We start from the raw sequence: 23303 nt of genomic DNA, 5'->3' as shown, positions 1-23303 counted from the left end.
GCTATAATTTATTGTATTCTTCAGATCCTTTTCCTGATGGGACCTTTAATGAAAGTGCCCTTCTTCTCCGCACTGATATTCCGTACCATCAGCTATTTGTTCATACTTCGCTGCATTACACAGCAGCCCGTATCCACTTACATAGGTGGTATACGCTCTGTTCTTTATATCTCTCTCCTTCTCGGGCATTATCTATTCCGGATTTTGCCTTCCTTGTTTCGTCATTACCGCCACCGATTCTGTTACTTGGTGATTTTAATGCCCACCATTTCCTCTGGGGGGGGGTCTCACTGTGATTCCCGTGGAATTCAGTTAGAGGCTTTTCTTGCCACCCACCCCCTCCATGTTTTAAATACAGGTACTCGCACCCATTTTGATCCTCGGACTCATACTCTCTCTTGCATCGATCTCTCAGTTTGCTCTTCCTCCGCCGCATTAGACTTCACTTGGTCTGTTCTCCCGGACTTACATGACAGTGATCATTTCCCAATCATTCTTACTTCCCCTTCATATTCGCCACCTCTTCGCACCTCACGCTGGCAATTTAATCGGGCAAATTGGAACCTTTACTCACACCTGACTGTTTTTAAAGAGGTTCCTTCTTCGTCCTCCATCGATGAGCTTTTACACCTCTTCTCGTCCTCCGTTTTCACCGCAGCTTCTCATTCTATACCCCAAACTTCGGGCAGGCATTCTCAGAAATGCGTGCCTTGGTGGTCTCCTGCTTGTGCTCATGCAGTACGTTTGAAACGTGCTGCATGGGGCAGGTACCGGTACCATAGAACCACAGAGCGACTCCTTGATTTTAAACAGAAGCGTGCGATCGCTCGCCGTGTCATCCGTGACGCTAAACGCACTTGCTGGCGAGATTGTCTCCACCATCACCTCTGCTTCCTCTATGAGTGCAGTCTGGAAAAAAGTACGAAAACTGAGTGGTAAATATTCTCCTGACCCGGCTCCTGTTCTGCGGGTTGCCGGTGTTGATATAGCAAACCCACTAGATGTTGCCAATGAAATTGGCAATCATCTGGTCCGTATTTCTCAGGGACTCCATCTATGCCCCTCATTTCTTTCCTCAAAGTCTGCCAGAGAGTTAGCACCCTTGGACTTTTCTTCTCTCAGAGAAGAACAGTATAATGTGCCTTTTACACTTCAAGAACTGGAGGCAACACTCTCAGCTTGTCGATCATCGGCAGCTGGGCCCGACGACATTCATATTCGTATGCTACAACATTTACATCAGTCAGCCCTTGCAGTCCTATTACGCCTTTACAATCTTATTTGGTCACAAGGAGTTCTTCCACAGCTGTGGAAATCCGCCATTGTTCTCCCTTTCCACAAACCAGGCACTACGGGACATGAAACCTCCCACTATCGTCCCATTGCTCTTACCAGTGCAGTTTGCAAAGTAATGGAACGTCTAGTAAATAGACGTTTAGTGTGGTATTTAGAGACACACAACAGTCTCTCCACTCGTCAATATGGCTTTCGTAAGGGACGTTCTACCATAGACCCCTTACTGCGCTTGGATACGTATGTTCGTAATGCCTTTGCGAATAACCACTCAGTTATTGCCATATTTTTTGACCTTGAGAAGGCATATGACACAACTTGGAGGTATAATATTTTAGCCCAAGCCCACTCCTTAGGCCTTCGAGGCAATCTACCATCCTTCCTTAAGAACTTTTTAACTGACAGGCATTTCCGTGTTCGGGTTAATAATGTGCTCTCCCCGGACTTTATCCAAGCTGAAGGTGTCCCCCAGGGATGTGTTCTGAGCACAACACTTTTTCTCCTTGCTATTAATGATTTGGCCTCTAGTCTTCCATCAAATATTTGGTCATCACTCTATGTTGATGACTTCGCTATTGCCTGTGCAGGCGCTGACTGTCACCTCCTTACAGTTTCTCTCCAGCATGCAGTCGACCGTGTTTCCAATTGGGCCACCACACATGGGTTTAAATTTTCCAGCACTAAAACCCACCAAATCACTTTCACTAGACGCTCTGTCATCTCCGATCATCCTTTGTACCTCTATGGCTCCCGTATCCCTGAACGTGATACAGTCAAGTTTCTGGGCCTCCTCTTTGATCGTAGGTTATCCTGGAAACCTCACATTACCTCTCTGAAGGCAACTTGTCACAGCCGGCTGAACCTTCTTAAAACCCTTGCTCATCTTTCGTGGGGAGCTGATCGTCGAACCCTCCTTCACCTACATTCCACCCTTATTTTATCGAAACTTGATTATTGTGACCAGATCTATTCAGCGGCATCTCCTGCTACTCTCTCTAGCCTTAACCCCATTCATCACCAAGGATTACGTTTATGCCTTGGTGCTTTTCGCTCTTCCCCTGTCGAAAGCCTCTATGCAGAAGCGAACGTTCCATCCTTATCCGATCGCCGTGATGCCCATTGCCTGCGCTACTATGTACGCTCTCGTGATCTCCGCAATCCTTCCATTTATAGAATGGTCACTGATATTAGTAGACATTCTTTATTTGTTCGCCGCCCCTGCTTACTCCGTCCCTTCTCTCTTCGCCTTCATTCGCTCTTGTCTTCTCTTCAACTACCACCTTTCTATGTACATGTAGCATCTCACTTTTCCCTACCCCCCTGGGAAGTTCCAGCTGTTCGAGTCTGTTCTTTCTCCCTCCCTTGCTCGAAAGCCCAACTGTCTACGGTCGCTTCCCGCTCTCTTTTTCTTGACCACTTTCACTCTCATTCTCATGCCATTGCTGTGTACACAGATGGCTCTAAGTCTTCTGACGGCGTAGGATTCGCAGCAGTGTTTCCGGACAGCGTCGTACAAGGGCATTTACTATCTTCAGCTAGTATTTTTACTGCTGAATTATATGCCATCCTTACAGCACTTATCCGTATTGCATCTATGCCTGTGTCATCATTTGTGGTTGTCTCAGACTCCCTTAGTGCTTTACAGGCTATACAAAAATTTGATACACCTCACCCCTTAGTCCTCCGTATCCAACTTTGGCTACGCCGCATCTTTACTAAGCATAAAGATATTGTTTTTTGTTGGGTCCCTGGTCATGTTGACGTACAGGGCAATGAACAGGCAGACACTGCTGCACGGTCAGCAGTACATGACCTACGAGTTTCTTATAGAGGTATTCCATGTACGGACTATTTTGCTGTAATATCTTCCCACCTTCACACCCGTTGGCAACAACGTTGGTCTACTATGCTCGGCAACAAACTTCAGTCTATTAAACCGAGTATAGGTTACTGGCCGTCTTCTTATCACCAGTGTCGAGGTTGGGAGACTACTCTCTCCCGTCTTCGCATTGGCCATACTCGTCTTACTCATGGATATCTCATGGAGAGGCGTCTTGCTCCTCTCTGTGAGAATTGCCAAGCTCCATTATCAGTCAGCCACATTCTGTTGGACTGCCCACTTTATCAACGAGCACGCAGAATTTACCTCTGTCGTCGTCTTCGCCCCGCTGCTCTCTCTTTACCTTCCCTTCTCGCTGATGGACCCACCTTTCATCCGGACTCTCTCATTGACTTTTTGACAACGACTGACTGACTTCACAAATTCTGATACTTTCAGCCCTTTCTACTTGAATCTCTTGCTACCCTCTACCCCCGTACTATCCCCTGCCCCGCTGTTTTCTGTAACCTGCTGATCATCCCCCCTCCCTTCTGCCATCCAATTCCCTTGCTTCCTTCCCTACCCTGCAGCGCTGTATAGCCCTTGTGGCTTAGCGCTTCTTTTTGATTATAATAATAATAATAATAATGGTCTCAGTTTTTTTCTCTCATTATACACAGTGTGCTGCAGGATTTGTTTTATGTGGTCCATACATACCACATAGATGTATTCTCTCATATCTAGGCCCAAATTTACCACTCACAGTTTATCAGAGTGAGCTGAGCTCATGACGTAGATCTACGGTTTGGACCCTGAACGTAAAGCCGTAGATCTACGGGACGGACCCTGAAAGGGTTAATAGTTCATCCAGTGTGAATTCTTTGTGGACATGGCATTTTGAATTTCCTCTATTCATATAAATGTTGCTGATCCATTTCCTTCAAGTGTTGCATCATCAACACAATGTCTTCACAAACATTTTCAATAGAGGGATTCAGAACTGGCAAAATCATTGAGACAATGCAGTGATGCATTGTATGATGGCATCTTCCAAAACAAACCTGTTTCATCTACATTAAGAATTTGTGTGCCTTTGTAGACATTTTCTTTAACCAATTTTTTTTTTAGATTATTAGGAAATCTTGCAGCTGCCTAATTGTCTGCCCTGGATTTGGACCAGTAATTCAATCATTATGGAGTCCCATACACTTCTTAAAGTTGCAAAACCCACAACTTTCCAAAAAAAACTTTCCCCTTTATTTCCATTTTATTTTTTTAACATTGAATAGACTTGTTTTAGCTTGAATCGTCATCTGACTTAATGGGATTCTGACTGTAGTCCTCAAGCCATATCATTAACCCTTTCAGGGTCCAAAGGCAAAATCTGAATGGGTGCCCCAGTGTCCAAGGAATTTTGAAAAAAAAAAAAAAATTACAGAATTAAAGATTATTTTTGTGAAGGTAATAAAACGAAAAAAAAAATGTTCTGATCAGTACTTACCGAGATAGAGGCAAGAAGTTGACCCAAAATGACTGGGTGGTGGCAACATCAGCGATTTCCACAAAATCACATTTCTTTATTTTACGTTTTTTATACTTTTTTTCTTTTCTATTTTTTTTTCTAGTAACATTTGTGGCCTGTGAGACCAATACTGTATATAATGTTTATGTATACACTCACTGTATTGAACACAATAAACACACTAAAGTTATTATAATATTGTTTACCACTATTGTTTACTACAATAAACATGCACAAATCTTGTATAATACTAATGTTCTAATATATATTTACATATATACAGTCACTGGACATGTTTTTAGAACTGCTGCAGCTTGTGGAAGTCCTTGAAACAAGGTATAATGCACAGAGGTACCTTACATTCCTCACACATAAAGCGAGTGTCTTGGCGTCTTTGTTGCCATCATTTTGTTTGTGCACAGACAACACGTCTCTTTTGAGCAAATTTCTTCTTAGTTGCAGGAAGCTGTATTATGAAGTGATCACCTTTCCTCCTCAAACGCTTGGGTATTTCCTGAGGAGTTTGAGGACAGTTTTGTATAGCAGGTGTTGTTACCTGGTACTTCATTATGAGGTGTCTGACAACAGACAAGCAAAATTCACCATACGGTGGTCTGTTGCTGGTCTTTATTTGGTACAAATTATATGCATTGAGCATTTGAATGTCCATGAGATGGAAGAAAAGTTTCATGTACCACTTGTAACTCTTATGAACACAATTAACAAAGCCTATTTGCATGTCACATTTGTCAACCAAACGCATGTTTTGTGTACAGTCAATCACTGTCACTGGTTTTCGATTACGTTCATTAGTTACTCTATCAACTTTGCCACTGTCTTGCATTTTGTTAGGGTGAATGGTTGTCAACAATGTGACATCTCGTTTGTAATGCCACTGTAATGCCATGATGTCATTGGCAGTAAACACCTGCACCTCACCACTATGAGTGCCTGCGTTCAACCTGGGCATATCTTTATGATTAGAATGCACTGTGCCACACACATCTGTCATGTTCACTCGCAAGAAATCACTGAGTAAAGGGCTTGTGTACCAGTTTAAAGTATAGTATAATGTATGCCCCTTACCAAGATAAGGTGCCATCATGTTTCTCACTACATCACCTGAGATACCCAATAACAACCTGGTATCTTTCAGTGTTTTACTTCCCGTGTATACAGTAATATCCAATACCAGGCCACTGTCATAGTCGCAGAGTACAAACAGTTTTATACCATAGCGTTTCATCTTGCTCGGTATATACTGCTTGAATGACAGTCTACCTTTGAACAAAATCAAAGACTCATCAATTACAAGATTCTTGAATGGATAAAAGTACATTTTGAACTTTTGTTTGAGATACATAAAAACATTTGTAATCATGTATAACCTGTCACTTCTATCAGGCCTGGTTTTGTCAGAGAAGTGCAACATATGTAACAGTAAGATAAACCTGTTCACTGGGATGATTTCACTGAAGGCCGGGGTACAAATTAGCCGATCTGTGGACCAGTATGATTTTATATTATGCTTATAGACATGAGGCATAGGCATTATTTTTGCAGAAAGCAAATACATTTCAGCAACAGTTCTCTCTTTCCACCAGTGTAGTCTTGACTGTGGTGATACGATCGTATTTGCCATGGTGTACTCAAAATACTTGTTACTTTCCCTGACAATAGTTTCCATCAATGGCTGGTCAAAGAATAGTTCAAAGAATTCTAGTTCATTTGCAGTGTTTCCAAGGGAATAAGTTGGTAGAATTCCACTTTGAGAGTCATCAAACTGGTGGAGCTCTGGAACAAAATTGGGATTTTGCTGCCAATCCCAGATACGGTTTGCTGGTGGATACTGGACATCATAAACTGGTTGTGGTGGGGTGGTGGCTGATGGTCCACTTTGCCCTTGAGCTGAGGAGTCAGCGGCGTGGGTTCCAGCCTGGGCTGGCGAGTCACGCATGGCCGTGGCACTACCATCACCACTACCACCATCACCACCAATACCATCACCTACTGATGCCTGTGGTCTATCCATGCCAAGTGTAGCCACATCATCCTCACTTTCACTGTCTATTCCTGGTGTAGGGCCACGGGATGTACTCTGGGATGTACTCCGTCCCCTGAGCACTGCATAGGGAACACTAACTGAGCGCATGTGGTGGCGTATATACCGACGCTTCACTGGTGAATATGATTCCTCACCATCACTACTCGAATGATCGTCAAGAGCAGTAAAATCACAATCCACATCACTATCATCATTACTGAAGTCTAGGGCCTGGCCACGCGAAAATATTAGTTTTCTCTTGCAACGAGGTACAACTGAATGTGATGGAGACATGCCCACACCAGAAGTAGAAGGTTGAGGATTGTCAGGATTTTCTGCACTATTTTTGATATCCTGGTCATTCCTTTTGGTCACTAATTGATCATAGCCATAGAATTTGTCTACGTTTCCACTTACATTAGAGTCGGAACTATCAGATAGGAAGAGGAGAGTCCCAATTCTCCTTGGAGTGAGAGCTGCCTTGCGACGAGGCATGGTGAACAAAGGTAACCGAGGCGGCATTCCCACAATGCCATGCGGGCGCCTAGAATTTTTGTTTACAGTGCACACACACCATGCAGACCTGTTCTCTAAGATGTAGGCCTACCAGCCTTCTCTCGCTAAATTTGACGCCGCTAGAATTTTGGAGCAGATCTATGATTTGGACCCTCGATGTATAGCCATAGATCTACGGCATGGACCCTGAAAGGGTTAAATGATGTTCCTTATTATCCATTTCAGAACTACAATTTTTAACAATCACTTTTGACATGCTGTAGCCATTCCACGTCTTTATTTTATCTTTATTCCTTGTATGCGCATGTACCAATCCTTCATTCATTTTCTTGTCACGTGCTATTTTAGCATGCCATGCATCATGTAAGCAGTTTCCTCAGGTCTGGCCTCTTGCTGTTGAAGATGATCTTGTAGCTCTTCAGTGGTTAGTTCTTCATTGTCCTCCTCCACCAACTCTTCCACATCCTCCCCACTAACCTCCAACCCCATGGACTTTCCCAATGCCACAATAGATTCCACAACTGGCATAGGCTCCTGAGGGTTAGCCCCAAACTCTTCAAAATCCCTTTCTTCTACACATTGTGGCCACAGTTTCTTCCAAGCAGAGTTCAAGGTCCTCTTAGTCACTTCCTTCCAAGCCTTACCTATAATGTTTACACAACTGAGAATGCTAAAGTGATCTTTCCAAAACTCTCTTAGTCAATCGAGTGTCTGAGGTCACTTCAAAGCACTTTTGAAACATAGCTTTTGTGTAGAGTTTTTGAAGTTTGAAATGACCTGCTGGTCCATGGGCTGCAGGAGAGGAGTGGTATTAGGAGGCAAAAACTTGACCTTAATGAAGCTCATGTCCCTAGAAAGTTGCTCTGCCAAGTCTGAGGGATGACCAGGAGCATTGTCTAATACCAGGAGGCACTTAAGGTCCAATTTCTTTTCCATTAGGTAATTTTTCACAGTGGGGGCAAATGCATGGTGTAACCAGTCATAGAAAAGGTCCCTAGTGACCCTTGCCTTACTGTTTGCCTTCCACATCACACACAAATTAGCCTTGACGACATTGTTTTTCCTGAACACTGGGAGTTTCAGAGTGATACACCAATAAAGGCTTCACTTTGCAATCACCACTAGCATTAGCACACATCAGAAGAGTAAGCCTGTCTTTCATAGGCTTATGTCCTGGGAGTGCCTTTTCCTCCTGAGTAATGTAGGTCCTGCTTGGCATTTTCTTCCAAAACGGGCCTGTTTCGTCGCAATTAACCCTTTGACTGTCGCGGCCGTATATATACGTTTTACGAGGTGCCGTGTTTGACGTATATATACTCATAAATTCTAGCGGCTTCAAATCAAGCAGGAGAAAGCTGGTAGGCCCACATGTGAGAGAATGGGTCTGTGTGGTCAGTGTGCACCATATAAAAGAAATCCTGGAGCACGCAGTGCATAATGAGAAAAAAACAACTCCGACCGTTTTTTTTAATTAAAATGCCGACTTTGTGGTCTATTTTCGTATAGTATTTATGGTTGTATTCTCGTTTTCTTGGTCTCATTTGATAGAATGGAAAACATATTATAGAAATAGAGGTGATTTTGATTGATTTTACTATAAAAAGAACCTAGAAATGGAGCTCAAAGTAGGGGAAATGTTTGATTTTTGCCAATGTTCAAAAGTAAACAAATGATGCCATTGTCCAATAAATGTCCAACTAGCCATTCTAATATGCAGTCATGAATGGGTTGATGTTATTTATACAGTTATTACAGCATTGCAGTAGTCTGCATAATAGTAAGTCTAATATTTTTTGTTTGAATAAAAATTCAAAATAGAAAGCAAGAGTAATATCAGAAGGGCCTGGAGACGTGACTGATGAACAAAGAAAATGTTATTTTAGAGCCAGGAATGTCTGCATTGTTCATTCTGGACCTTATTTTGAAATTGTCATATTTTTTAGTTTTCGTGAAATTGGCCAAATTGCAAATTTCTGACCACATTATTAGGTAGTTGAAATCAGTAAATGGGCAGTTTCTTGTATTCAATCGATAGAAAAAATGAAGTTCTAAAGAAATAGCTATGAGTTTGGGCGACTGGAGCAATGGAATTAGCCGAAAATAGGGCTCAAAGTGGGCGAAATCGCCGATTTGTAAACAGCGCCGAGGTCGCTAATTTCGCGAGAGCATAATTCCGTCAGTTTTCCATCAAATTTCGTTTTTTTTGGTGTCATTACAATCGGGAAAAGATTCTCTATCATTTCATAAGAAAAAATAATTTTTTTTTTTTTTAAATTTTGCGACACCAGGAGACACCTCAGGATTGGGGGTTGCGACAGTCAAAGGGTTAAACACTTGTTCAGGTTGCAATTCTTCACTGTCTATGTAATCCTTGAATTCCTTCATATGTTTTCCAGCTGCTTTTTGGTCCAAACTGGCAGCCTCACCATGCCTTATCACACTATGTATGCCACTACGATTCTTAAATCTCTTAAACCAACCTTTGCTGGCCTTAAATTCACTCGCATCACCACTAGTTGCAGGCATTTTTCTAATTAAATCCTCATGCAACTTCCTAGCCTTTTCACATATGATCGCCTGAGGGATGCTATCTCCTGCTATCTGTTTTTTGTTTATCCACACCAATAACAGTCTCTCAACATTATCTATCACTTGCGATCTCTGTTTTGAAAACAAACTTGCACCTTTTGCAAGAACAGCTTCCTTGATTGCCGTTTTGTTGGCCACGATAGTAGCGATGGTTGATTGGGGTTTGGTATACAACCTGGCCAGCTCTGAGACACGCACTCCACTTTCATACTTACCAATTATCTCTTTCTTCATTTCCGTAGTAATTTTCACCCTTTTTCCTGCAGGGTTGGCACTAGAAGCTTTCTTGGGGCCCATGGTGACTTATTTTGCAGCTACAATCACTAAAAAACAGTGATATGAAATGTACCGAATGTATGCGTGGATGCGACCACACTGGTTTGCTTGTAAACACTGGCACGGATGGAGCAGCTGAGGCCACACGTGGGACATGTCCCGGACGAATCGCGCGAGGCGAGGCAAAATGTATCCTATGGCGGATTTAACGTAACGCGATGCCATCATAAGGCGGGGGTCCACTATAATAATAATTTATAATTATAATACGTATGTATTAATAATAATAATATGTACGCACAAAAAATAATAATAATAATGATATAATAATACTTAACCCCTTCAGGGTCCAAGGCCCAAATCTGAAGTGGTGCCCCAGTGTCCAAGAATTTAAAAAAAAAAAATTTGTTATTTTTTCTTATGAAATGGTAGAGAATCTTTTTGTGAAGGTAATAAAACAAAAAGTACAAAATTTGATGGAAAATTGACGAAATTATGCTCTCGCGAATTTTGATGTGTCAGCGATATTTACGAATCGGCGATTTTGCCGACTTTGACTCCCCTTTTAGGCCAATTACATTATTCCAGTCAACCAAATTCTTAGCTATTTCACTAGTATTACTTCTATTCTATCGATTGAGCACAAGAAATCGCCAAGTCAACTGTTTCAACTACAAATTTAGTGATCGGAAATTGTTAATTTGGCCAATTTAACACAAAGTTCAAAATATTCCAATTTCAAAATAGGGTCCAGAATAAACAATGTAGGTATTCCTGGAACTAAACTAACATTTCCTCTGTTCATTAGTTACGTTTTGAGGCTTTACAAATAAATTCCATTTTGATTTTTTATTCACATATTGATTTTTTATTCACACCAAAAAATAGAAGATTTACTGTTATGCAATACTGTAATAATTGTATAAATATCATCACCATATTTGTGAATGCATATTAGACCCACCAGCTGGCATGTATTAGACGTGTGAGGTCGTATGTTTACTCTTGAATATCGGCAAAAATTTAACATTTCTGCTACTTTGAGCTCAGTTTCAAGCCATTTCCAGTGCGAAAACCAATCAAAATCATCTCTATTTCTGTAATATGTCTTCCATTCTATCAAATGAGACCAAGAAATCACAAATAGAACTATAGAAAACATACGAAAAAACAGTGCAAAGTCGCTGTTTTAATCGAAAAATCATGATTTAAGTTTTTTTCTCTTATTATACACAGCATGCTGCAGGATCTGTTTTATGTGGTGCACACATACCACATAGATGTATTCTCTCATATCTAGGCCCAAATGTACCACACACAGTTTATCAGAGTGAGCTGAGCTCATGACGTAGATCTACGGTTTGGACCCTGAAAGTAAAGCCGTAGATCTACGGGACGGACCCTCAAAGGGTTAAAATGTAATAGTAGTAATAATAGTACATAAAATATAATAATATAATAATAGTACAGTATACATAATAATAATAATAATAATAATAATAATACGTAATATGTTTTCATTTTTACATTTTTTGTACCTTTTTATATATTTTTGTGGCAAATGCTTCAAAATACAAATTGTTAATCCTCTGGGTTTCTGTAGTACTGCTAGACCACAGCTATCTCAGTGCCAGCCAAGGATCAAAAAGAAGTGAGAGTGACCGCAGCAGACCCTTGGGATGTGTAATTATGTCTTATACTGTACAAATTTCTTGCACAATGCCTCACCCAAAAAGACAGTATTTGCATACAATCAGCAAGAAGCAATTAAAAACTATGAAAAAACCTAGAGAAACGAAGAAGGAAGCAGCATAGAGCGAGACAGCTGGCTGCCACCACCACTGTGGCCACAGTGATCATGTCTTCTATATATATATATATGTCTTGACCACACCTGTGGTTACATATGTGACAACCTCACCACTAATCATGGATAAACACAAGTTAGGTGTGGGGTTAAGGACTGGGAAGATACTAGAGTGGGAGAGTAAATGGCGGATGCTTTCTGCTGCTGCCGGTGTCGCCATCACTTGCCATATTATGGCCTATTTTATTCATTCTAGAGTATATATCATGTTTCTGTTATTAATATTGTTTATTATGTCATATTAGATGAATTGTGATAGATAACTAAGCCGTAGAGTTGATATCATTATTTTGTCATGCCTCCTGAGAGGCTGGAACGAATTAATTGCATTTCAATTAATTTAACCCTTTGACTGTTGAAAGGCCCAATCCTGAAGTGTCTCCTGGTGTCACAAAATATTCGAAAAAAAAAAATTGTTTTCTTATGAAAATGTTAAGATTATTTTTGATTGTTTTAGTCCAAAAAAAAAAATTTTCCCATCAGTACTTACCGAGATAGAGGTGTGAAGGTTGCTGAAAATGATCTGTGAACGGCAACAGCAGCGACTGCCGCTCACCCGGTAAACTTTGATTTACTTGTATTTGATGGTTTCTTGTTTTTTTTTCACTATTTTATTTTTTCACATAACTTTTGTGGCCTGTGAGACCAAATTATTGTGCAATGTTCAAATATACACTTGTTGAATGTAACACAATTATAGCAAAAACACTCGTATCATTATAATGTTGCTAAAACTTGTTTACACAAACAAACAATATAAAAAATTGTTTATTACGATTGTTCTATAATATATATACCTATGTACAATCACTGGACACTTTTCTAGAACTGCTGCAGCTTGTGGAATTCTTTGAAACATGGTTATAAGCACAGTGGTGTTTTACACACCTCACACATAAAATGAGTGTCTGCGTTTTTGTGGGCGTTTTGTGGTATGTCCACAGACAAAACACCTCTTCTAAGCATTTTTCTTGAGAGCAATAGCAGGCAGTGGTATGGGGTAGTGATCACCAGGCCTCAGACGAGAGGACATGTGTTGATAATTTCGTGGGCGCTGGTCTATTGCAGGTGTTGTTCCTTGCTACTTGAATATTATTTGTCTGATGACTGACAAACAAAATTCACCATATTTGGGTTTGTTCTTGGTCTTCAACTTATACATATTATAAGCATTCAGCATGGAAATGTCAAGATGGAAAAACAGTTTTATGTACCACTTATAACTCTTGCGAACACAGTCACCAAACCCAATCTGCATGTCACATTTGTCCACTAAGCGTATATTGAGGTTGTAATCCATCACAGCTGCAGGTTTTACAATGGGTTCATTGGTGTGTCTATTCTGCTTGCCAGTGTCTACCATTTCGTGTCGGTGAACTGATGTAAGCAGTGTGACATCACGTTTGTCATGCCACTGAAATGCCATGATGTCATTGGCAGCAAACACCTGCACTTCACCTCTACAACTGCCAGCATCGAACCTAGGCATATGTTTATGATTTCCACGCACTGTGCCACACACATCTGTCATGTTCACTCGCAAGAAATCACTGAGTATAGGGCTTGTGTACCAGTTGTCAGTATATAAAATATGCCCCTTACCAAGATACGGCTCCATCATTTGTTCTAACCACATCACCAGAGATACCCATTAACTTTCTGGTATTTTCCAGTGTTTTACCGCCAGTGTACACTATATCCAAAACCAGACTAGTTTTGCAATCACAAAGAACAAATAACTTTATACCAAAGCATTTCCTCTTGCTTGGTATATACTGTGTGAATGAGAGTCTTCCTTTGAACAAAATCAAAGACTCGTCAATAACAAGCTTCCTGAAGGGATAAAAATACATACAGCACTTTTGTTTCAGGTACATAAACATACGTCTGATCTTGTATAGCCTGTCGCTTCTGTCAGGCCTTGTTTTGTCGGAAAAGTGTAACATGCGTAACAGTAACACAAATCTATTCACTGGTATAATGTCACTGAAAGCAGGGGTTGAGATCAGGCGGTCTGTCGTCCAGTATGTGTTGACACTGCTTATACACATGTGGCATAAGCATTATTGTGGCAAAGAACAGATACAGCTCTGCCACAGTTGTGTCCTTCCACTGGTGTAGGTGTGATCTTGGTGACAGAATAGTGTTTGCCATGGTGTACTCAAAGTATGTATTGCTTTCCCTGACAATAATGTCCATCGAAGAACAACTGAAAGCATTCCAGTTCAGTGGGATTGTTCCCAAGTGTACATGATGGCCGTATTCCACTTTGTCCTCCATCAAAGTCATGGGGACTGGGAACAAACTCGTCATCTTGCTGCCAATCCCAGATGCGGTCAGCTGGTGGGTTCTGGATATTGTAATGTGGTTGTGGTTGTGCAGGTTGTAGTTGTGGTTGTTGTGGGAGTGTGGGGTCGGGTGAGGCTGGTTGTAGTTGTGCAGAGTCAGCAGCGTGGGTAGTAGCGTGGCCCGCTGCTGGTGTCACATGACTCGTGCCACCATCACTATCACCACCACCACCGCCTGCTGCCTCGCTTGCATCATTGATACCCATCGTAACAATATCGTCATCTTCACTATCAGGTCGTGGTGTAGGGCCACGGGATGTGCTCCGAGATGTACTCCTTCCTCTTGGAAAAGCATATGGCACACTACCAGACTGCATGCAACATCATATATACTGCTGCTTCACTGGGGAATATTCACCCTCACTGTCACAAATAGAACTGCTTTCAATAACCTTGAAATCACTATCATTTACACTGCTCACATCCGAGTCTTGTACACGGGCAAATAGTTTCCTCTTTCGTCCTGGTACAGGTGAACGTGAACGAGCCGGCCCAGCACCAGAGGTGGAAGGTTGTGGGTCATCTGGGTTTTCATCACTAATTACGTTATCCTGGGCACTTTTTTCGGTCACACCTGCTTCAAAACCAGGGAATTCACTTTCACTGACACTTTCATCACTGTTTGAGCTATCACTTGGGAACAAAAGACCTCCAACCCGCTGAGGAGTGAGGAACTTCTTACTGCGAGGCATGGTGAAAATGGACTACCAAGATGGCGTTCCGACAATGCACCACTGAGTCCCAGATTTTTTTCACAGGGTGCACACCCACCACTGAGACCCATTCTCTCTCATGTAGGCCTACCAGCCCTCTCCCACTTGATTTGAAGCCGCTAGAATTTATGCGTATAGATACGTCAAACACGGTATCTCCCATGCCGTATATATACGACCGTGACAGTCAAGGGGTTAAATGAGGAAAATTGACTCTGCATACAAACAAATTAGGATACGAACAAGGTCTTGGAACGGATTAAATTTGTAAGCCGAGGTTCCACTGTATAGAGAGATGGATGGATAGAGATGGATGGATAGAGATGGATGGATAGAGATGGATGGATGGAGATGGATGGATGGAGATGGATGGACGGAGATGGATGGACGGAGATGGATGGACGGAGATGGATGGACGGAGATGGATGGACGGAGATGGATGGACGGAGATGGATGGACGGAGATGGATGGATAGAGAGTTATAGATATCAACAACGCCAGTAAACAGGTATGAATTACATATAAATCCGACTGGCCACCCAAAATACTGACACCACTACCACTAACTAATACTGCAGCAATTGCTGCAGTAGCAATAACCGCTGCAGCAACATCGAGACCAGCTGTAGCAGCAGCAACTGTTGCAGATTTATACACAGCCTTTGCTAAAGCCTTTGACAAGTGTGATCATGGTGCAATAGCACACAAAAATGCATACTAAGGAAATAACTGGGAAAGTGAGCAGATGGATTCTTGACTTTGTCCAAGAGAACACAGATTAATAGCAAATGGAGTTATGTCAGAGGCTGTCACAGTGAATAAGCTCTGTTCCACAAGGCAGAAAACAATATGATGTTCAATGAGGACAAATTCCAGCTACTCCATTTGACTTTTAACCTAGACTAGTATATAAGACTATTTCTAATGACAGAGTGAAAAACTAATATGAAGGACTTCAGAGTGGGCAAATATTTTTGTTTGGGCAAATATTTTGTTTGTTGGATTTGAGAAGGACATGCCCAGTATGGGCCAGTAGGCCTGTTGCAGTATTCCTCCTTTCTTATGTTAAAGGATCACACCTTCAAGGACCACAATTGCGAAGAAAATGATATCATCTTTATTTTACTACAAGTACATGTACATGGTATACAGGCCTAGCTTGACATCAATGACATACTACTATATAGAAAGCCCCTTGTTATGCTCAGCATTTCGGGCAAATTAGGTCATTGTCCCAGGATGCGACCCACACCAGTCTACTAACACCCAGGTACCCATTTTACTGATGGGGAACATAGACAAGAGATGTAAAGAAACGCGCCCAATGTTTCTACTCTGGCTGGGAATCGAACCCAGGCCCTTGCCGTGTGAAGCGAGAGCTTTTGCCACAAGGAATGCCAAGCCAGTGATAATCCTTTGTCACTTGTTCTAGCTAGGCTGGAATAATGTTGTATGGTAACAGCCCCTCTCAAGGCAGGCAAAATTGGAAATCTGGAGAATGTACAAAGGACCTTCACTGCATGTGCATGGTCAGTACAGCATCTCAGTTACTGGGAATATTTGAAGTCTCTTTACCTGCACTCCTGGGAGTGCAAGTGAGAAAGGTACATCATAATTTACAGTGAAAAATCCTAGAGGGACTGGTCCCAAATCTGCGTGCACAGAAATCGCTCGCTATGAAAGCATAAGTCGGCATACAGTGCAACATAGTCCCAGCGAAAAGCATGGGTTGCGTGAGTACACTGAGAGAAACACACTAAGTGTCAGGGGCCCAAGGATGTTCAGCAGCCTCCCATCATACATAAGGGGATTACCAAGAGACCCTATCTGTCTTCAAGATGGAACTAGGCAGATAACTAAAATCAGTGCCTGAGTAACCAGGCTGTGGTTTGTACATTGGATTGTGTGTGACCAGAAGTAACAGCCTGGTCAATCAGGCCCTGATCCACTGTGAGGCCTGATCATGAACTGGGCTACAAGGGTGTTGACTTGTGGAGCTCCTTCCAGGTAAACTCTGGTTGTCATCATTCATTATCATCATTGTCATTATCATTTTCATCATTATCAGAAATTAATCATCTTCAGTCATCATCTCTATAAAGTACATTATACAATTGCTATAGGATTTTTTGATGTTATTGGTATACTTATAGAAAGCCCCTGGTTTTGCAGAGCATGTCAGGCAGCCTCGAAATGATCTCTCAGCTACTGAATGATTGAGTTGGTTTACAAGAATGCTATGGTTCACAATCTTTGACAGTAACACCTTTGTTTATGACTTTTTTTTTTTTTTAAGAAATTATGTAGTACTATAATGTTTCTAGTGGTCATTATATACTGTATGTTAAAAATTGCAAATACAAATCCATACTTCACTATTATTACACAGGGCATACAATAATTTGGAGGCCCATAAAATGCATAGCATCTCAGGCAAAACTTAGAAAATATTCTACTTAAGGCTTGTGTAGTTTTATTTTATATATATACAGGTACCATCCGACTTGCGACCGAGTTTGGTTCCGAGAAACTGGTCGTAAGTCAAATGGACGCAAGTCGAACTTTACTACTGAATATCAACATCGCATTTTTGTAATGACTTTATTTTATTGTTTTATTTTGGTATTTCATGTTTTACTTTACTTCTTATGCTGTTAGTACTGTATTTTATACTGTAAGGTTTAGGATAAGCACTGTGTACAGCACAAACAGTTGTTTATTTCCCAGAAATTTGGTATATAGCTATGAGTTTGGTTGACTGGAACAATGGAATTGGCTGAAAATTGGGCTCAGTTGGTGAAATCGCTGATGCGTATATATCGCTGAGATCGCTAACTTCGCGGGAGTGTACTTCCGTAAGTTTTTGATCAAATTTCGTACTTTTGGTGTCATTAGCATCGGGAAAAAATTCTCTCTCATTTCATAATAATTTTTTTTTTTCCCAAAAAATTTTGCGACATAGAATGGCAGTTTCAGAAAAGGGCTTGTGACAGTCGAAGGTTTAACCCTTTCAGGGTTTCGGCCGTACTAGTACGGCTTACGCCCCAGGGTTTTTGACGTACTAGTACGCCTAAATTCTAGTGCCCTCAAATCTAGTGAGAGAAAGCTGGTAGGCCTACATATGAAAGAATGGGTCTATGTGGTCAGTGTGCGCAGTATAAAAAAAATCCTGCGTAACGAGAGAAAAAAAAAAAAGACCGTGTTTTTGGATTAAAACAGTGACTTTGCTCTGCATTTTCGTATGGTATTTATGGTTGTATTCTAGTTTTCCTGGTCTCATTTTATAGAATGGAAGACATATTACAGAAATCGAGATGATTTTGACTGGTTTTACAATGAAAAGTACTTTGAAATTGAGCTCAAAGTAGCAGAAATGTTTGATTTTTACCAAAGTTCAAAAGTAAACAAATCATGCCAAGTGTCCAATACACATAAACTGGCGAGTCTAATATTCTTTGACAAGTGCGCTGATATTATTTATACCATTTCTACACTAATGCAGTAATCTGCATAACAGTAAATCTTCTATTTTTTGTAAGAATAAAAATTCAAAGTGGAAAGCCAAAGAAATATAAAGAGGGGCCTGGGGATGTGACTAACGAACAGAACTTGTTATTTTAGTGCCAGGAATGTCTTGTTTATTCTGGACCCTATTCAGAAATTGGCATCTTTTGAAGTTTGTGTGAAATTGGCAAAATTGCTAAATTCTGACCACTTTATTGGATAGTTGAAATCGGTAAATGGGTGGTTTCTTGTACTCGTTCTATAGAAAAAATGGAGTTCTAGCGAAAAAGTTATGATTTTTGTCGACCAGTACACTGGAATGAGCCGAAAATAGGGCTCAAAGTGGGCAAAATCGCCGATGCGTCATCATTGAGACCGCTAAATTCGCATGAGCATAATTCCGTAAGTTTTCCATCAAATTTCATACTTTTGGTGCCATTATGATCAGGAAAAGACTATCTTTTTATAATTTTTTTTTTTTTTTTTTTTTTTAAATTTGGGGGACCCTGAGAGCAAGTCTCGGAGAGGGCCTGGCGACCCTGAAAGGGTTAACTGATGCAGTATCAAGGATGGAAATGAACATGGTTCTAAATTTTTCCCAGGAATTATTTACCTCCATGCAACTTATTGCAGTGTTTCGTTACTCACTTCTAATTGATCTCATTTTAATTTTTTTGTTCATGCCTGTCTGTTCCTTAATAATTTTCTTTGTGGAATAAGTGATGAAGTGATCACTAAGGCTGGTGGTCATGGTGCCTGACTGACTAATGTTTTCAATTGTTTCCAAATTTATGGTTGTGTGTTGTGGCTGAGAACCAGGTGATGAGGTTGGTGCATTAATTAGTACTATTTAATCCTAGAATTTGTCTCTACCTGTTATTTAACCCATTATTTTGTTGTTAACATGTTGGAATTAACCAGTATTATTGTCTCAAAATTGTTCTCAATTTAAGAACTGATCATGGGTGGGAGGGCAGTAAGGAGTTCCTACTAGTATGGGTTTAGTCTTGGGCAGCAGCACTTTGAATCGTGGAATCTCCAGTTTGTCATACAAATAGTCTTGGGTTGTAAGCTAAGTCATTTCTTGCATAACCACATACTCCACCACCTTACCTAAGCACAATTCACAAATACTCTGACCCTTAGTACAGCTTAGCTACATTGGTGTATTATTTACAGCTGTGTTTAATGTTGTTCGGTCTGGAAACACCACCAACTGTAGCCTCTCACATTACTAAGATTGCCTTGCAAATAAAGTTAAGGTTATCACTCATGGCTACTAGTTGATTGTATTCATTATCAGCATTACTGTGTGTGTACCTCATGTGCATCCATTTCTCACATAGGTCCTAGTTAACTTTATGACTGCTGTTGCCAACACCTTTGCCACAGTGAACACAAGGGTACCTTATTTGTCTTTTTTTTCACCTTAGTTTGTGGTCCTGGACCACTTTGAATATCACCTCATAGCAGTGCCATGATTACAATGGTACACCACTGTTTTGTTTGTGTGGACCATACAAAGTCGATACCTGATCAGTTTGGCTGTGGTTTGTTGGATATGAAAATAAGAGTTTTTCCCTATTGCACTTTTTGACTAGCCTTTTGTGCTTTAAAAAAAAAAAATATTTGGTTGCTCTTTTGGGATCATAGTACGAAGAAAGTGCACTGAAAGTGAGTGCTCTTCAGGTGGGAATACAACATGTAGCTAATGCTGTGAAAGGGATTCCAGTAATTTGAAACTTTGTATGAAGTAAATCTCGTGTATTGATTCTGTCTCCTACTTATTGCATTATTATTGAGTCATAATTATAATTCGTCAAGATTTAATAAGAGATATTTTCTTTCAGGATGCCGGAACGCTATCACATGGATTCATACAATAGTAGTTTTGGTGCAGGATCTAGAAGAGAAAGGTATGAAATTGATAAAGGTACATTTGCATAAAAATATTTAGTTACTGTACCATTTTGTGTGTTTGGAAAATAAATTTTAGTCAGTTTTGGAGTAAGAGGCTAAAGCATAATTTGCTAGTAATTTTCTGGAATGTAGGGAACAAAAGTTAACCAACTCTTATAAGAGCTTTTATATGAAAACAGTTTAAGGCGCAGTCTAATGCACCTTTATAAAAATATTTCTTGTCATGTACATTGCTACACTTAATTTTTCATGTACATTTTTTTCAAGTCGGCCGCCTCCCACCGAGGCAGGGTGACCCAAAAAGAAAGAAAAAATCCCCAAAAAGAAAATACTTTCATCATTCAACACTTTCACCTCACTCTCACACAATCACTGTTTTTGCAGAGGTGCTCAGAACAAAACAGTTTAGAAGCATATACGTATAAAGATAAACAACATATCCCTCCAAACTGCTAATATCCCAAAACCCCTCCTTTAGAGTGCAGGCATTGTACTTCCCAGTTCCAGGACTCAAGTCCGGCTATATAAAAATAACCGGTTTCCCTGAATCCCTTCACTAAATAATACCCTGCTCACACTCCAACAGATCAAGTCCCAAGTACCATTCATCTCCATTCACTCCTATCGAACACGCTCATGCACACCTGCTAGAAGTCCAAGCCCCTCGCTCACAAAACCTCCCTTACCCCTTCCTTCTAACCTTTTCGAGGATAACCCCTACCCCGCCTTCCTTCTCATACAGATTTAAATGCTCTCCATGTCATTATAATTTGATCCATTCTCTCTAAATGACCAAACCACCTCAACAACCCCTCTTCTGCCCTCTGACTAATACTTTTATTAACTCCACACCTTCTCCTAATTTCTACACTCCGAATTTTCTGCATAATATTTACACCACACATTGCCCTTAAACAGGACATCTCCACTGCCTCCAACCGTCTCCTCGCTGCTGCATTTACCACCCAAGTTTCACACCCATATAAGAGTGTTGGTACTACTATACTTTCATAGATAAAGTTTTTTGACTCCACATATACCTCAATGCACCACTCACTTTTTTTCCCTCATCAATTCTATGATTAACCTCATCCTTCATAAATCCATCCGCCGACACGTCAACTCCCAAGTATCTGAAAACATTCACTTCTTCCATACTCCTCCTCCCCAATTTGATATCCATATATTTGTTAATTAGATTTGTTTTTACTCTATGCACTATACCTCTTTATATGTGCATAATGTATGTAAAAATGTTTATGTTCTCGTGTTGTATTAGTCTTATGTTAGGTTTAAGCTTGCCCAAGTGCTCTCCATGACTGGTGACTTTCATGTGTATTATTCAATGTCATTCAGAGTTAAAAAAATAAAAACTGTGTATTGCATCATGTAGAAATTTTTTATTATTATTAATCATCTGCTACTATTATTACTATTACTGTTATTTATTATTACTATTACTGTTACTACTCTTAATACTATTACTGTTTCTACTGTTACTACTACTACAATCATTTATTTATTTTAGTTTTCTGGAGGTGTATTGTTTGTGCTAAAATTTTGGCATCTGCTTTCACTTGACTTTTAATTTTGATGTGTTACTGGAACCACTTTAATTACACAAGATAATAGGAAGCTTGAATCATTATACAGTAATTGTAAAATATTTTATACTCCATTATATTGTAATATGTACGAAGGATGGTTTTTCTTATAGATCTGGAGGCATGCAGAGAACAAGGGAGATGATTGATTATGGGCATGGTAGCAGTTACAGTACACCAAGATACAGAGGCGGAGGTTATGGAGCAGGAGGTAGTGGCAGTGGCGGCGGCGGCAGCAGCGGTGGTGCTGGTAGTAGAGGCAATACCAGTAGCATCCTGGGCAATTATGGTGTAGGTGCCAATACTTCAGGTTATAACAGTACTTCCAGTTATGGGGCTACACCCAACTATAGTAACACTACAGGTTATGGTGGAGCCTCTACTTATGATGGTGGTGCCAGCTATGGTGGTAACACATCTTATGGTGATTCTTCTAGTTACGGAGGATCTTCAGCCTATGGACATGCTGGTTATAACAGGTAAGTTTAATTGTTTAATGACATATACTTGCAGCAAGGTTATTGAAATACATGTGCATATTTAAAATCATGAGGAAATACTCAATTTGTGTATTTTTAAGATCTCTTCAGTTTCTGTCTTCACTCTTCCTCGTTTTCTTTTTTTTTCTCTCTCCACTTTCTCTTTCCTCTTTTCCCTTCTTTTCCTTTACTCTTTCCTTCTCACTTCTGCTTTTCTCTCCTCTCCTTTTCCTCTCTTCCTTTCCTCCTCTTTCCCTCTTTCTTCCTTTTCCTCCTATCTTCCTCTTTCCCAATGTCCTCTTTCCTCCTCTCTTCCTCTTTCCTCTACCCTCTCTCTGTCCCTTTACATTCTCAACCATCTTTACTCTCTCCTTTCTTTTCTATTCCTGTCTCCTTTACCCTCTCCTCTGCCTCCCCACACACTACCCTCTCTACTACTACTGCACTTTCTGCCCCTCATGTTCTACCCTCTCTCCTCTACCCTCCCTCTCCTCAACCCTTTCTTAACTAGCAAAAGTAAACAATGAACCAGAAGCTTCTGTTCCACCACCAGCTTCTCTACCAACAGACAGGGTGTGCATGTGGCACAAAGATGACCTATTCATTCCAAATTTATTACAATTTCATATTAATATTGGAATTCAGCCATAAAGCACACTTTAGTATATTTATTTTATTTTTATTATCACACTGGCCGATTCCCACCAAGGCAGGGTGGCCCGAAAAAGAAAAACTTTCACCATCATTCACTCCATCACTGTCTTGCCAGAAGGGTGCTTTACACTACAGTTTTTAAACTGCAACATTAA

At 40.5% G+C, this 23303-nt stretch overlaps 1 protein-coding gene across 2 annotated transcripts in view; it reads left to right on the top strand.

The window, feature by feature from the left end:
• Positions 1 to 23303, top strand: part of LOC128693601 (zinc finger protein on ecdysone puffs) — a gene marked incomplete at its 3' end in the record, with an annotated part of 206026 nt that overhangs the window by 14792 nt on the left and 167931 nt on the right. For both annotated transcript variants that reach the window (XM_053783400.2, XM_053783399.2), the window contains 2 exon segments: positions 20342 to 20407; positions 22129 to 22494. In XM_053783400.2, coding sequence (XP_053639375.2) covers positions 20343 to 20407; positions 22129 to 22494 — 431 coding nt within the window.

Source organism: Cherax quadricarinatus, chromosome 2 (assembly GCF_038502225.1).
Source record: "Cherax quadricarinatus isolate ZL_2023a chromosome 2, ASM3850222v1, whole genome shotgun sequence".
Classification (NCBI taxonomy): Eukaryota; Metazoa; Arthropoda; class Malacostraca; order Decapoda; family Parastacidae; genus Cherax; species Cherax quadricarinatus.
The sequence above is the reverse complement of the archived record's forward strand: the minus strand, read 5'-3'. Positions and strand labels throughout refer to the sequence as shown.